Source organism: Pyxicephalus adspersus, chromosome 3 (genome assembly GCF_032062135.1).
Source record: "Pyxicephalus adspersus chromosome 3, UCB_Pads_2.0, whole genome shotgun sequence".
NCBI classification, from domain to species: Eukaryota; Metazoa; Chordata; class Amphibia; order Anura; family Pyxicephalidae; genus Pyxicephalus; species Pyxicephalus adspersus.
This window is the reverse complement of record NC_092860.1, coordinates 60,022,161-60,035,443: the sequence shown is the minus strand read 5'-3', so window position 1 is coordinate 60,035,443 and position 13,283 is coordinate 60,022,161. Positions and strand designations below refer to the sequence as shown.

The 13,283-nt window shown below is 39.3% G+C and overlaps 1 protein-coding gene across 1 annotated transcript; it reads left to right on the top strand.

The window, feature by feature from the left end:
• Positions 1 to 1,381: 1,381 nt before the first annotated feature.
• On the top strand, positions 1,382 to 9,632 carry LOC140327728 (uncharacterized). Its single transcript, XM_072407083.1, has 8 exons — positions 1,382 to 1,460; positions 2,418 to 2,456; positions 5,362 to 5,448; positions 5,702 to 5,924; positions 6,001 to 6,149; positions 6,372 to 6,482; positions 7,788 to 7,869; positions 9,512 to 9,632. Exons 1-8 carry the CDS (start codon positions 1,416 to 1,418, stop codon positions 9,514 to 9,516), a joined length of 741 nt encoding a protein of 246 aa, XP_072263184.1. The 5' UTR covers positions 1,382 to 1,415; the 3' UTR covers positions 9,517 to 9,632.
• Positions 9,633 to 13,283: the final 3,651 nt, after the last annotated feature.

The following is a 13,283-nucleotide window of genomic DNA, read 5'->3' as shown; positions in this document are numbered from 1 at the left end:
AAGCCGCTGCACTAAAGGCCTGGCAGAGCAATAAAAAGGAGGAAACCCAGCATCTGGTGATAACCATGAGTTCAAGACTACAGGCTGTCATTCCCAGCAAAGAGTTTTCAACCAAGTATTAGAAATTAACATTTTATTTTCAGCTTTTTAATTTGTCTATTTACATTTGAGCCCCTGAAATGAAGTGATTGTGTAAAAAAAGCTTTAGCTCCTCACATGTTTAACTGCATCTGAGTTGTTTCATTTAAAATTAATTGTGGTAATGTACAGAACCAAAACTAAAAAAAAAGTTGTCTCTGTCCAAATATTTATGAACCTAACTGTATGTTTATTACCTATATACATAAGGGCTTTGTAGAGATCTAACACAGATATACATTATATTGAAATAATGGGTGTAAGAAAAGTGTTTCTTTATATAGAGTCCTTTTTAAAAGTTGGATTCAATGATTGATTCCTTTTTTCTTTTATTCCTATGTTAATTAATCTTTTGATTTGATGTGACATTTTTGCCCCCCTTGTGTGTGCACACAGCCTAAATGATTCATACAAAGGTCCCTACCTCATGTATGTCAGACACATGACAACCATGGTGATGGCTGAAGTGTTTCCCTCATAGGGTAGAGGTGGTACATCCTGTGGATGCCCTCTTATCACACACCCAGAAGATTGACCCTTTCTCTAGATCACTAGCTCAGGCAATACTGAACTTATTAGATAAGTATGACAACTAAGTAACTTGTATTTTCAGAAGGGCGGATTTGCAACCCCTTTACCTGTAGGTTATTTATTTGTACTTTTTTTTTGCTGTCCATGATCTCCCTTCACTTTCTGTCCTAAAGACACAGAAAGAACGATCGTTTCTTCCAACGTGAACAGAATTTTCATCCCAGATACAGTAGTTGTCCCCAAAAGAGGTGTCCCTACTAGAGGCCTTTCCTTTATTTTTTGCTCATGGAAATATCTATTTAAATACTTGAATACAGTTGGACAAATTAACTAAAATTGGAGCAAAGATATAGTAACAATTGTCAATCAGATTTCAATTTTTTCATTTCAGCAGAATAAAATTCTTAGGAAATAAATTGATAGATTTTCTTCAGTATAAATGTAGGGCTGTTTTCAAAAAGTGTGCTCAAATTCAGTGCATGTTATATTAAGGTATACTTGTTTGGATGAACAAAGCAAAAATTGTTGGTATATTCTCATAAATGGATTAGAAAACACCAATTAGCTCTGTAATTTATTAGATTTCACAAGCCATCCATTTGGTAATGTTCCTTCAAAGAGTTAATGGGTTCAACGAGTATGCATTTAACACACATGTGGGCTCTCTTTAATGGATATTTAGCTCATTCTAAGTCCGTTAAGGCTGGGTGGAGATATAGTGGTTTCAAGCAATTGGTGTGCAAACAATGGCTCAGAACAGTACAAGCACTCAAAGCAGTGTTGGTCCAAAGGTAAGCAGTTGGACTACAGCTGATTTTTAGATGATGTATAGTCCTCAATGTCTTATTATTTAAGTCTGATTTGAATAGCTATATTATTGTGGAAAGGGTGCATTTCGGTTTCCTCTTCTGTGTACCTTTGTGTTTTGCTTTCAATATTGTGCATGGTCGGTCACACACCTATGAACTTGAACAATTATTTGTAGTGATGTTTAAGAGAAGCTAAATTTGTTTAATAACATAGCACCCACACTAATTGCAGAAGGGGTGTGGAAAATGATGGGTATTTTGACCTTAAAATCTAATTGTTTGGCTTGCTGCATTGTAGCTACATAATGTGTATTTCATCAGTTCTCATTTAGACTATAATGTGCTTGACTTACCTGGCACTGATATCAGTAGCCTATAATGTTGTATAATACCAGATCCACAGTGTGTGCAAACATGTATATCAAGTGTGTTCTACACAAAAATGTTTAAAGTCTAGCAAAGGGATTTTTTCAAGATGTGGATTTATGTACCTTAGTCAATCCTAAATGTGACCATAAATACCAATTTCTTACCTACTGTAAACTCTAATTATTCCTTAGCAAGTGCTAAATGTTAAATCTTATGTGAATATTTTTTTTTTTTTTTTTCCGTAAGGTCATAAATTTGCAGCTTTATGCTGTTTTGTTGGTCTTTTTAATTCTGTTGGTTTGAGGCTGGGACTCCAAATTTACTGTATATGAAGGGTGGGGCATATTGGTTATCACTTTGCCTCATAACCCAGCAATCTTAACTTTTTATATCTTTTTGGAGGTATCATTTGGGAGATGTGTAATTTAACCGAGTAACAAAAAATGATGAGTTTGGAGAGACCACATACAAAATATTTGTGTTTTGCTTTATTTGTAAACATTGGTAAGTGAAGCATGGGAATATATGTAGTCTGTATATTAATGCTTCTTTCCATTTTTACTTTTATAGTCAGAAGAGAAAACAAAGAATGATGTTGGAGATACAAAGGTAAGTTTCACAAAATGCTGGAATTATGTGGAAACCCGTGGCTTATATATATTTTAAAATTTAAACAGAAGATTCCCCTCACTGAATTATGGGTGTCCCTGTATACAGCATATGTAAAGGTGGCAAAGAATTGGGGGTATTTCTCACTATACTAAAACATTTATCCTCCTAAAAGGCCAGAATATTCTGGCAGGGTGGCACCAAGGCTTGAGATTTTACAGGTCTCCATTTGCAGCAATCTTAAAACCCCATGTCCTTTCCTATTTAGTGTGCGTATCTAGGCTTCTAGCAAATATTTGTGTATATATACATATATGTGTGTAAAGGTTAATGGTAAAATAGACAAGTGTTCTAACTGGAACCCCATTAGTAGTTTAGAGTATCCATGCAATGCTTTTATTGGATTAATTTGAAACCATGAAAAATTTATTGTAATCTCACTTGCAGTGGTGACCCAATGACTGATTACAAAATACAATGCATTTAATATTTCATTTGAATACAACAAGTAGATAGTACCTCTAATATTTTCATTGCAAGCAAAATAATCACATAGGTAATGCCTAGCATTACTTGCTTCCTTCCTATTATGGAGACAACTTTCTATTACCAGTAAGGAGTATATTGGAAGTGAGAAAATCTCCACCTGAAGTAAAACCACATGGGGGTAACATACTCTGCTCTAAACGAGAAAATTAATATAGGTATAGATATATGCAAGGTCAACAGGAATTTTCTTTTTTATTTTTAAATTTACACATTTTTATATATATTTTAAATTTTTAGTTTAACCTAACACACTTTAGTGATTTCTCTAATTAAGGGTACATAGTTAAATTTCTAATCTGTTGAGTAAATGGAAATCGCTCCCGTCTTCTTTCGAGTAGGTGTCGATCTACCCAAAATCCTCTATTCTCCACCCTTCCAGTACCCGTTCCCCATAGAACGCTTAAACAGCTGCTGGCCTCGGTGATAGACTACATATGGGGTGAAGTGCCCATTGTCTTGGATCCATTGAGCCATCTACTGGCACTGCCTGTCCACAAGCTCTCCAGGCCAAGTAAATGCTTAATGACCAACATGCTGACTGCAGCAAGATGTCCCATAGCAAAACAATTGTACATGACAGATATGTTGCTTTGTAATTTGCCATATTGGCCACTGCATTACTCTTAATTTCTTTTGGTTATTTTATTACCTGTTAGCAAGTTAAATGAATTTATTGGCAGTTGGGGATCAAGCTCCATACTCTCTGCCTAACCTGAGCATCTAAATAACAGTTCTTCATAATACAATTTCTACACCTTGAGTGATGAGTCACCTTGTTGTTGGGCAGGCAACTGTAGAATTTAAACTTCAACTAACTTTTATGGCAAAACTCGAGGGTGCCCAACCTACGGCCCATGGGCCACATCCAGCCCTCTGCTCTCCCTGCTCATTGTCTTGCGGGGGATGGGGCACACGCATCTCTTATGTTTCTTTGAGATTGTGCTGCCAGGAGAGGGGGCTGCTCCTCGCCCACCTTGTACTGTGAAATAAACCCAGCAGTCATCATCCCCATATCTCCTTTACTGATTTTCATAAAAATGTGAATTTTTCTATAGCTGTTACTAAACCAAATGTAAACCCCTCTACATGTAACAAGTTGATAGATATGGGATCATAAGTATAAAATCCTACCAACAATCAGGGATATTTTCACATTAAGGGGGGTGATTTTAAGACCAGGGTCCCCAAATTGATTTTGCATGTTGGGGACCCCCTCGGGGCCACTCTCATGGCAATAAACATTAGGGCACTGACAATTGTCTGTGCGCTGTGGTGCCCCTGCAGTTCATAAAACTTTAGGGCTGTTTTCAGGTTGACGGTTAGATTGTGGTGCGGTATCCCTTCCTCATGCCATGGAACCCTAGCCCGGGGAAGACTCTCAGTACAGCACACTGTCGCCTGCAGTCAAGTCTTCAGATGCTGCGGTGCAAGCGGTCTCTAGCTGCCTGTTACACATAGCTACACACTAAACTTTCTGTGAACCCTAATTTTTCTGGAACAGAGGGATGTTGGCAACTAGAAATGTGGGAGCCAGTTGGGAACACCTTTTTTTCCCCCCTTCCACCCATCATATCTTTCCTACCCTGTCGCACATAGCTATCACCTTACTCTCTATGAACCCCAATTTCCCTGTAAGAAAAGGGAAATGGACCCTCTTGTGGCTAACTCCCCATGAAATTACATCACTACAGTGCCATCACAAGATGGGAAAACCTTTAACTGTTATACTGTGCTATCCTGTCACACATAGCTGGCTACTTACCTTCTGTGAACCCCAATATCTCTAACAGTAGAGGAAGGGAAACGTAGGATAAGTGGTGGACTCTTGTGTGTCCTCCCCCCTGCCCCCCCCCCACTAAAAATTTATTGCTCCCACCATACCGGGGTGTGCTGTCATGTCTGCATATGTTCTTTGAATCCCAATTTCTCCTGAAAGGGGGAAAGTTTACTGCTGCAGGGCCATCACAAGATAAGTAAAACTATACCTGTCATATATTTGGCCAGTTACCATCTGTGAAACCTAATTTCCCAGGTGCCTGAAGATGTAGTACTAAAAACATGTACACCTTGGCTATCTGTCACATGAATTGCATTTCTCTGGCAGTATCCATTGCAGAGTTTCTTGATTTGTTTTCTTTTATTTGGTGCATTTATGTTACGGTAACTAGAAACATTTCAATTTAATATCACTTTAAAAAAAACTATTCTAGTTTTAAACATGGATATTTATTGTTTATTTGCATAGTGGCTTGCGAGTTTTATTCCAATGTTCACAGCAGCCCCCAGATGAAAAAAGTTGAGTACCACTGGCATAACTAAATGATTCATGTTAACTTCCTCCAATTGTTTCTTACAGGCAAAGTCCCCTGTGCCAGCCAAGAACCAAGGCCTTATAAAGTCCATCATTATTAGGATTTTTCATATCTGGCCTTTAAAATATGTGGTAAGGACAAGTAAATCTATTTGAAGAGGTAAAGTTTGTGAGGGAACCTATTCAGCTCCGACTTTATTTTAAAGCCCACCCATTTATAAAATATCTTATGTTTTAGACACGGTATAGTCTGTCTTCAAAAATGTCTTAAGACATTAATTTTTTTTTTAACTTCTAGAGTATTAAAACAGAAGTTTTAAGTGTTTTTTTTAAAACGGGAGCTAACGTTTATTGTAGGACTGATATGACCTTTCGTTTTTTACAGCTTACAATACTTAACAAGATTGCATCCTTTGCTGGGCTCACTGAACAAGTGGAGACTGTAGGCTTTGCTGATCCGACAACTCCCAAAAGAAGACGTTTGTTGAGTGGCAGGAAGAGGATTGGGCGGTTGGCCAGACTTATCCTTTTTGTCACGCCATACAGACTACAATGTGCCTTGGGGTATCATAATGCAGAAAGTATAGGAAAGACTAAAGGCTTTGAAGGTAAGAAGATAAACTTTAAGATTGCGAGTAATGTAATGTAACATTGACATGTACAAATAGAATACTTTGCAAACAGAGATCAGGAAGTCTCCTTTAAAGCCGTATGGCAAAGGGAACAAGAGGAAACAAGATGATATGGAGGTTGAAGAAGAATATCACAGCTGGGTAACATTCATGACTGAAGACCTGCCAGAAGAGGATCAAGATGATGACCCTACATATGAGGCAAGTGCTTCATCCAAAATAACTTGCTATATTGAAATGTAAACATGCTATATCTTTGTTGAGGAGGCACTTCTTGGCATCCACTGTTGGAAATACTAATTGCTTTAACTTCAATACTTTGGCTTGCTGATTTCTATACTACTAGAAGGCCAACTATAGCAAGCCACACTGATAACTGGAAAATAAGTTTGTATTACTGTAAGCATACTGTACTTTCCCCAGCCCAGCAACTCCGACATAGACAGTGAAGAAAACAGATCAAAAAATGACACTGAAAGTGACTTAGAAGTAGAAGAAAAGGATGGCGTTTTGATGCTCAAAGAATCTACACAAGTAAGTAGTAAAAAAAAATTTGTGTAATGTATTTGTATGCAAAGAATGATTTCCCCCACAAGGCTAAACTTTTTGAGCAGTTTTGTGCTGGACCACAGTCTGTCTGAGAGAAACCTTCTAAAGGATGTCATTTAAGTCTGCAGCACAAAAGAATTCTTAGGTCATCTGCCTCAATGATTCTCTGGACTTTTCATCATGATTTTCTGGCAAAGGCTGATTTGCATGATCCTACCTTTATGCTGGCTCACCAGAATAAATGACTAGCTATAAGCTATGTTTATCAGGCAAGCAAATGATGCATCTTAACAGGGTTCACAATAATTGCACAGACATGGGCTGACTTTTTGGTTAAGCCTGAAATGGTCCCAATGTTATGGAAACTGTAAGCATAAAAAATGTACTGTATGTGTTCCACTTGCAGTTGCTCTACATGCATTGAAGGGTATCTGATGTTGGTACTGGGTCAGCTGCTATATTTGGGAGTCGCTATAATTTTAACAAGTGCTTTTTGTTTGCTAGCATCTCGGCTTTAACTCTTATGCACACATGGTGATCACATCTGTGCTAAGGATTACATCCATGTAATGTAGCGGCATCACCCACAGTCCATTCAAAGGGAGTAATGGGTGACTACTACAGCTGCTAAACCTGACAAGTGATGCCCGTTGAACTCCTTTAATGGACAAAGGAAAGAATAAGTCAGTGCAGGGTTTTCTGGGGGAAGTCATCCCTGAAATGTGCTTACATCACCATCCCTAATCTTAACCACTGCATAGTTTAGCATGAACTGGGAACTTATTATCTAGAGCTCAGTACTGGGAGGTGATTGCTTTATGTAGGCTGACAGTGTTCAGTCAGTTGGTGTTCCTGGTGTTCTTGGGGGGGGGTGTTTATCATACAGCAACTGGGACATTTAAAACAAGAAATGGTAATTTGTATAACTGTAAATTCTTAAGTTAGTCTTGAATGCAGTTGAGTTTCTAAATGAACTATTTTTTAGGCATGTTACACTGACAATGAGGCTTTGCTAGCTGTATTGCTAATTGTGAAAGACTTAAAATGACATTTCTGACTTTGGTCTAAACCATGCAAATTGCCATATTAGTACTCTCACCCTTAATCACAATCACTGTACCAGAATAGGTATTCAACACAACTTATGCCACAGCATAAGCAATTTTTCACTTTAATTGTACTTCATTGGTTTAGTAAAGGTGGTTTTATTAAAGATGGCTTCAGAGTGATTATCCTCTAAATAAGATGTAATGTATCTCAAACACTTGGTCTATTATCACATTTTTATAGGATACACCAGCCAATGAGCAACAAAAACAGGAGAGGGAAATCAAGCCCAACAATGAAGATCAGAAAACCTCTTCAAATGCAGGTCAGGAGGAAAAAAACATATTTTCATGTTGTAATGTTACAAAACTGTTGTAAAACTGGAGAACTGACATATTTTTGTGTGGAAGATGTGCAATATGAAAGTAAAATCTTAAATGGAAAAGAAGTTGTATGGGCCATTGAAAAGCAAATAGGTTTATCTGAGTTTACTAAAAAGTGAAACTACAAAAAAGCTGTTAGGAAAAGATGTGTTGCTAATGTCAAGCAAATAGTAAAGTGATGTGTTTAAAACAACCAATCTGTGTAGCTTTCCTATAGATGGGTTAGTAAGGACCAGCAGGAAATGGGATGGAAGAGCAAGAATGGTGGGGGTGTGGGTTGGGACCAACAGAAAAACAAATAGAAGAGTGGGGGAATGTCTCGGACTGAATGTGTTAGCAGCTTGGCTACTGGAGAAGTTTTGTTGGGGGGGGGGGGGGGGGAGAGTGGGTTTGCACCAAGTGGTTTGGAGAACTGCTCTGGACTTTGGACTTTAGACCTGGTTGGTACCTAGTTTTAGGCTTTGGGTAGTCAGCAGGATGGTGCTGATTGGCAGATGTGTTCAGAAAATCTTAGAATGTATGTTTTCACAAAGTGCGCATGGCATGAAACACTTACCCAAAGCTGCAAAAAAAAGCCTACTTGGTTCTACTATGCAAATAAAAGTCCAAATACCACAGAAAGGGCTGGTTTGAGATATAAATTTGTTTCGTGCCAAGGAAAATTTTTTTTAAAGTTTCTGGACTAATAACCGCCATTTAAAAAAAATAAATAAATAAAATAAAGCTGTAAGCTCTACACAAACAGCTTTTCTGGACTTCACTTCCCAGCAAGATTGGTGTGGGGTCCATTTCAGTTGTTTATCCTGGGACTCTGGGAAACAGGTCGCACAGCTTGTCCTGACAATGGGACCACTTACACCAAGGCTGGAAAGTAGAAGATACAAGCAAGAATAAATTGGTAAAACTCTACCAACACCAGGCACCTTTTTTCTTGTCTATGAAATGCAGTCCTGTTGACCTGTCCTACGTTGCTGGTCCAAATCCCACAGCACACTGCACTAATTTTGAGCTAATTTTGCCCTCATGCGAACATGTACTTTCACAGGAATGTGGTGGAGTTGGGTCATTGGTCCTTTTTGATGAAGCCTTTCAATTCCAACAGGTGTAAAAATGCCACCCAAATTGGTAAACATTGGGCACCAACCAGCCTTCAGTAACTCATTTCTCCCAGTGAGCCAGGCTACCAAGTTCTTTGAACATCCCTCTTGTAATCAAACTCCCAAGCTTAGAGGGTCCAAAGAATCATGAACATGGCACCAGGTTTTTTTTTTTTTTTTTGTTTTACCTTGAGAAGCAAAAAAAAAAAATTTGAATAAAGAAGGGCAGTTTATCAGATTTCCACTAACCCTGTGCCCTTCATAAACATTGTCGCCCCAACAGCATAAACAATTGCCACCAACTGAAAGGGATCTAGGCGATCTCATGTGCATTTAATAAATTTTTTGCCTTGCAGTGACATGATAGGTCCTGAGCAGTCTATTGGCTAACTACACAGAATTTGAAACTTTTAGAGTTGGTTTTGTATACATGCATATGTGGTTTGACCTACAGTGGAAAGGTTTAACTTTTTTTTTTTTTCCACAGAATAATTGTCCTGAGAATAAATCCAGATTTTCTGTATGAATTCCAACGCTAATCAATCAAATGACTAACTGTATTTTTGCTACTTACAATCAATATTACTAATAAATATTTTTTCAAATAAGTTTCTTTGTTTTGTGAAAAATGTTGAATTGTGTTGTATAAAGACATGAGATATGGCAGAGCTGCTAGAAAGGAAACTAATATGCTGCATATTTCAAGACTGGTGTTTTATGTAATGCATTAAGGAGGGAGAAATCAGATGTTTTGATGCAAGCAGAATAATATTTTAAACCAGCATTGGCTCAATACATACTAAAACTAAAGACTAACTAGTAGTCTGTCTTGACAGGACCCTTGCTCTACAAATATATGTTGTAGAAATTCCAAAGATTTTAAGCAGGAGAAGTACTGGCATGGAATGAAGGGAGCAACTGGGATGTCTGAACAAATTTCTGAAGGATCCAAGAGTCATATATACTGTCAGAGTGGACTGTCTATAATGCCCTGGTACACAATAAGAGGCTGGTAAGGAGTAGGAAAATCTTGAATCTTGTTGGGACACCTGCCAGGCTAGCAGTAACCATTTTAAATATGCATTGCGTTGTGTATGCCCCATCTAGGTATGCTCTAGGCACATTTTCAGTGTGATATCTTGTACAGTTGGACAGGGCTCTGGTGCTACTAATAGAGGTTTTGGGTGACCCATAAATAAACAAAAAAAGGTTTTACCCACTTTGCAAAAGCAATAAAAGCTGTTGGTCAGGCAGTCATCAGTAGTGCCCTTCCATTTGTCTGCATGCATGAACAAACTCCTGGGGCTCAGGGAGCTGTAGAATAGGATAGCGGAGAAGAAACATTTTCTTTTAATTTCAAAGACAATGTCCAACAATGCAGGAGGGGGTTTCTTTGGCTGCAAAAGGATAGATTACTCTTTTGGGCTGATTTATCAAGCGAAAACGCTGAAGCTTGCCAGGAGCATATTCGATCTGCTGGGCATGGCATATTGCCGCAATCTAATAGTGAGCGCTCGCTTGCCAGATTACAGCATTGATAAATGAGCTGGAGAATACACCAATTAAGGTGATTAATTTTCAGCTGCACGATTGAGGTGGGTCTGTTAAGATCAGTCAATGGTGATGTCATAGCAATCAATTAGGGCACACCTGATCCCTGTAATATATACAGGAATTAGCACTTTATAATGTCCTCTCACACAATAGTTTAGCATTTTGGGGAGGGGTGATTAATCAAGTAAGCTTCAAGCAAGTAACTCTGTATAATATGATTTGATGTGACTTTTTGTAATCTTCATTATTAGCTTCATCTGACAAAACATTGTGGAGGAATTGTTAAACAGAAACCAGGCACAAAAACCATTGCCACGTTTTGTGCCTGGTTTCTAATTAAGGTTTCTGTTTAGCAATGTTTTGTCGTTTTAGCCACAAATAGTACGTATGGTTTCCACTCCAAACTTGTACTTTAAACCCTCATTGCCTTTGTCACATTCTCAAAGTTGTGTTGTGTAAGTATTCCTTTTAGGAAAAATTTTGCATGGTTTATAGTCTGACATTTGCTGAGTAAGCTGTGGTTTTCCTTAACAACTTTACTCATGTTGATTTGCTGCCACGGTTCTACAAAACTCATCTGTTCATTTGTAGTGATGTTATAGGTTTGTTCCCAATGTGCTGTGCTGCCTGATCTTAGTCCTATTGTATGCAAGCAAGCTTCCACTACCTGTCCAAACAAGTTGTCAATTACCTGTCCAGCTCAGTTGCATACTCATTCTAACACATCTGATGGTGATGGAAGAGGGTCCAGGTTGCTAAGCACTTAATTAAACCACATTTATTGACAAGCTCACAAGCAGGGTAAAATCTGTTAGTAAAGAACAGATGTTCTGTAGGGATGAGTTAGCGAGATGTGTAAGTTCGATCTCGTGGTGAATCGGACCTTTCTCACTTGCCGAACATTTAAGGGAGAGTGGCCTTGTGATTCGCCCTGAGGTCGTGTTCTTGCAAACAAACGAGGGAAAATGCAGGTGGGGAAACAGCCTTTGTTTCTGGGGGGGATGGTGCTGCTGGGAGTGAATCATTTGCTCCCAGGTAGCACAGCAAGGCCCAACAGCCAAATCAGGAGAGATCTGAGAACAGACATATATACAGGCAAGGAGGGAGGGCTTAGTCACTCCATCTTGTGTTCTGTGTCAGAGAAAGAAGCAGAGCAAGAAGTGCGTTGTGACAGGGACAGGTTAGGAGCCTTCTGTATATCTTGAAATATACAGATTGTGCAGTTTTTGATGCTACCTCTTGCTATCCAGCAAAAGAGGCAGAAACATTTCTGTATTACTCTCAAAAAAATACAGATATTTAACTGACCAGCTGCACACAACCTTTCAAAGAGAGTTTTTTGAGAAAAGCTGGGAGATTGCTGAAGAGAGAGGACAAAATGCCTGATTTGTAAGTATGCATAAAAGCAGGTGTGGGGGAGGTCATATTTCTCCTGCAACTCCGGGAAGGTAAGTAATCTCCGCTCCAAGGGATGCAAAATATCCTGCCACATAGCCACATAGATCTGGTAAGGCTGTCAGGTATCAGGGGGGTGTGTATAATAGACTTAAGTACAGAGGCAGGGGCGGAAAGGCCATGTTTAAGTTTGTGTGCTCTCCATATATTCCTCATAAACACCATGGGTGTGAGTAAATCTCTATCTGTCGGTAGCAGTGAAGAACTCCATACCATAACATTGGGGTGCAGAGGGGCGAGCTAGGCCTCCATCTCCTGGCAGACCCAGGAGGAAAACAATTTATTCCATGCGGGCAGAAATCGAAGGTGGGCAGCTATATAGTATTAGGATCCGGGGCCCCAAGGCCACCCAGATCTTTGGGTGTACAAACCACTGTTTTGGACAGTCTATGCCCAAATAAAATTCAAGAAGCCAGCCTGTAGCTTTTTCAGGGTCAAAACCGGAACCCTGACTAGAAGGGTCTCAAATAAATAGAGTAGCTTGGGTAATAGCATCATCTTCACAGATGCTATACGGCCCATAAGAGACAGAGAATGCCCCTTCCATTTGTTCAGGTAATTATATATCTCCTGAAACAACGGGGGAAAGTTACGAGCATACAGTTGGCCATATGTGGCTGTAATTTGAGTGCCCAAATAATTTAGGGAGCAGTCCCGCCATAAAAAGGAAAAACTACCTTGTAGCGCCAACAGTTGTGAGGGTGGCATGTGTAGTGGTAAGGCCTCCGTTTTGGAGGAGTTCACCTTATAGCCTGAGGCAGTACCAAAGGTGTGCAATTCAGCCCATAAGTTCGGGAGGGAGGTAGGAGGCTGGGTCAAAGTTAAAAGTACATCATCTGCATATAAAGAGATTTTGTAGGAGGAGCCCTTCACTAGTACTCCCTGAATATTGGTATTGGCTCGGATCTTCTCAGCAAGTGGTTCGATACTAAGCGCAAATACCAGGGGGGATAAGGGACACCCCTGCTGCGTACCATTTTTAATTGGAAATTGCGCCAATGAGGCATGAGGTAGTTCGACTGATGTTAATGGACAAGAGTAGAGGGAACGTATGGTCCAGAGAACCCCATTTTGGACAGCGCGGAGAGCATAAATGGCCAGCTAAGTCTATCAAACGCTTTCTCCGCATCTAAGCTGAGTATCAGTGAAGAGAGCTTGCGTTTATTGAGAATATCAATAATATTGATTACTCTGCAAGTATTATCACTCGCATTACGAAATGGGATAAATCCAGTTTGATCCCTGTGCAC

Bases quoted from the DNA above. Each gene is read 5' to 3' on its own strand.
- LOC140327728 (XM_072407083.1), top strand. From the start codon at position 1,416: ATGGCTCAGAACAGTACAAGCACTCAAAGCAGTGTTGGTCCAAAG. The intron at 5,449-5,701 runs GTAAGGACAAGT...CGTTTTTTACAG, and splicing joins TCTGGCCTTTAAAATATGTG to CTTACAATACTTAACAAGAT. The intron at 6,150-6,371 runs GCAAGTGCTTCA...TACTTTCCCCAG, and splicing joins ATGATGACCCTACATATGAG to CCCAGCAACTCCGACATAGA.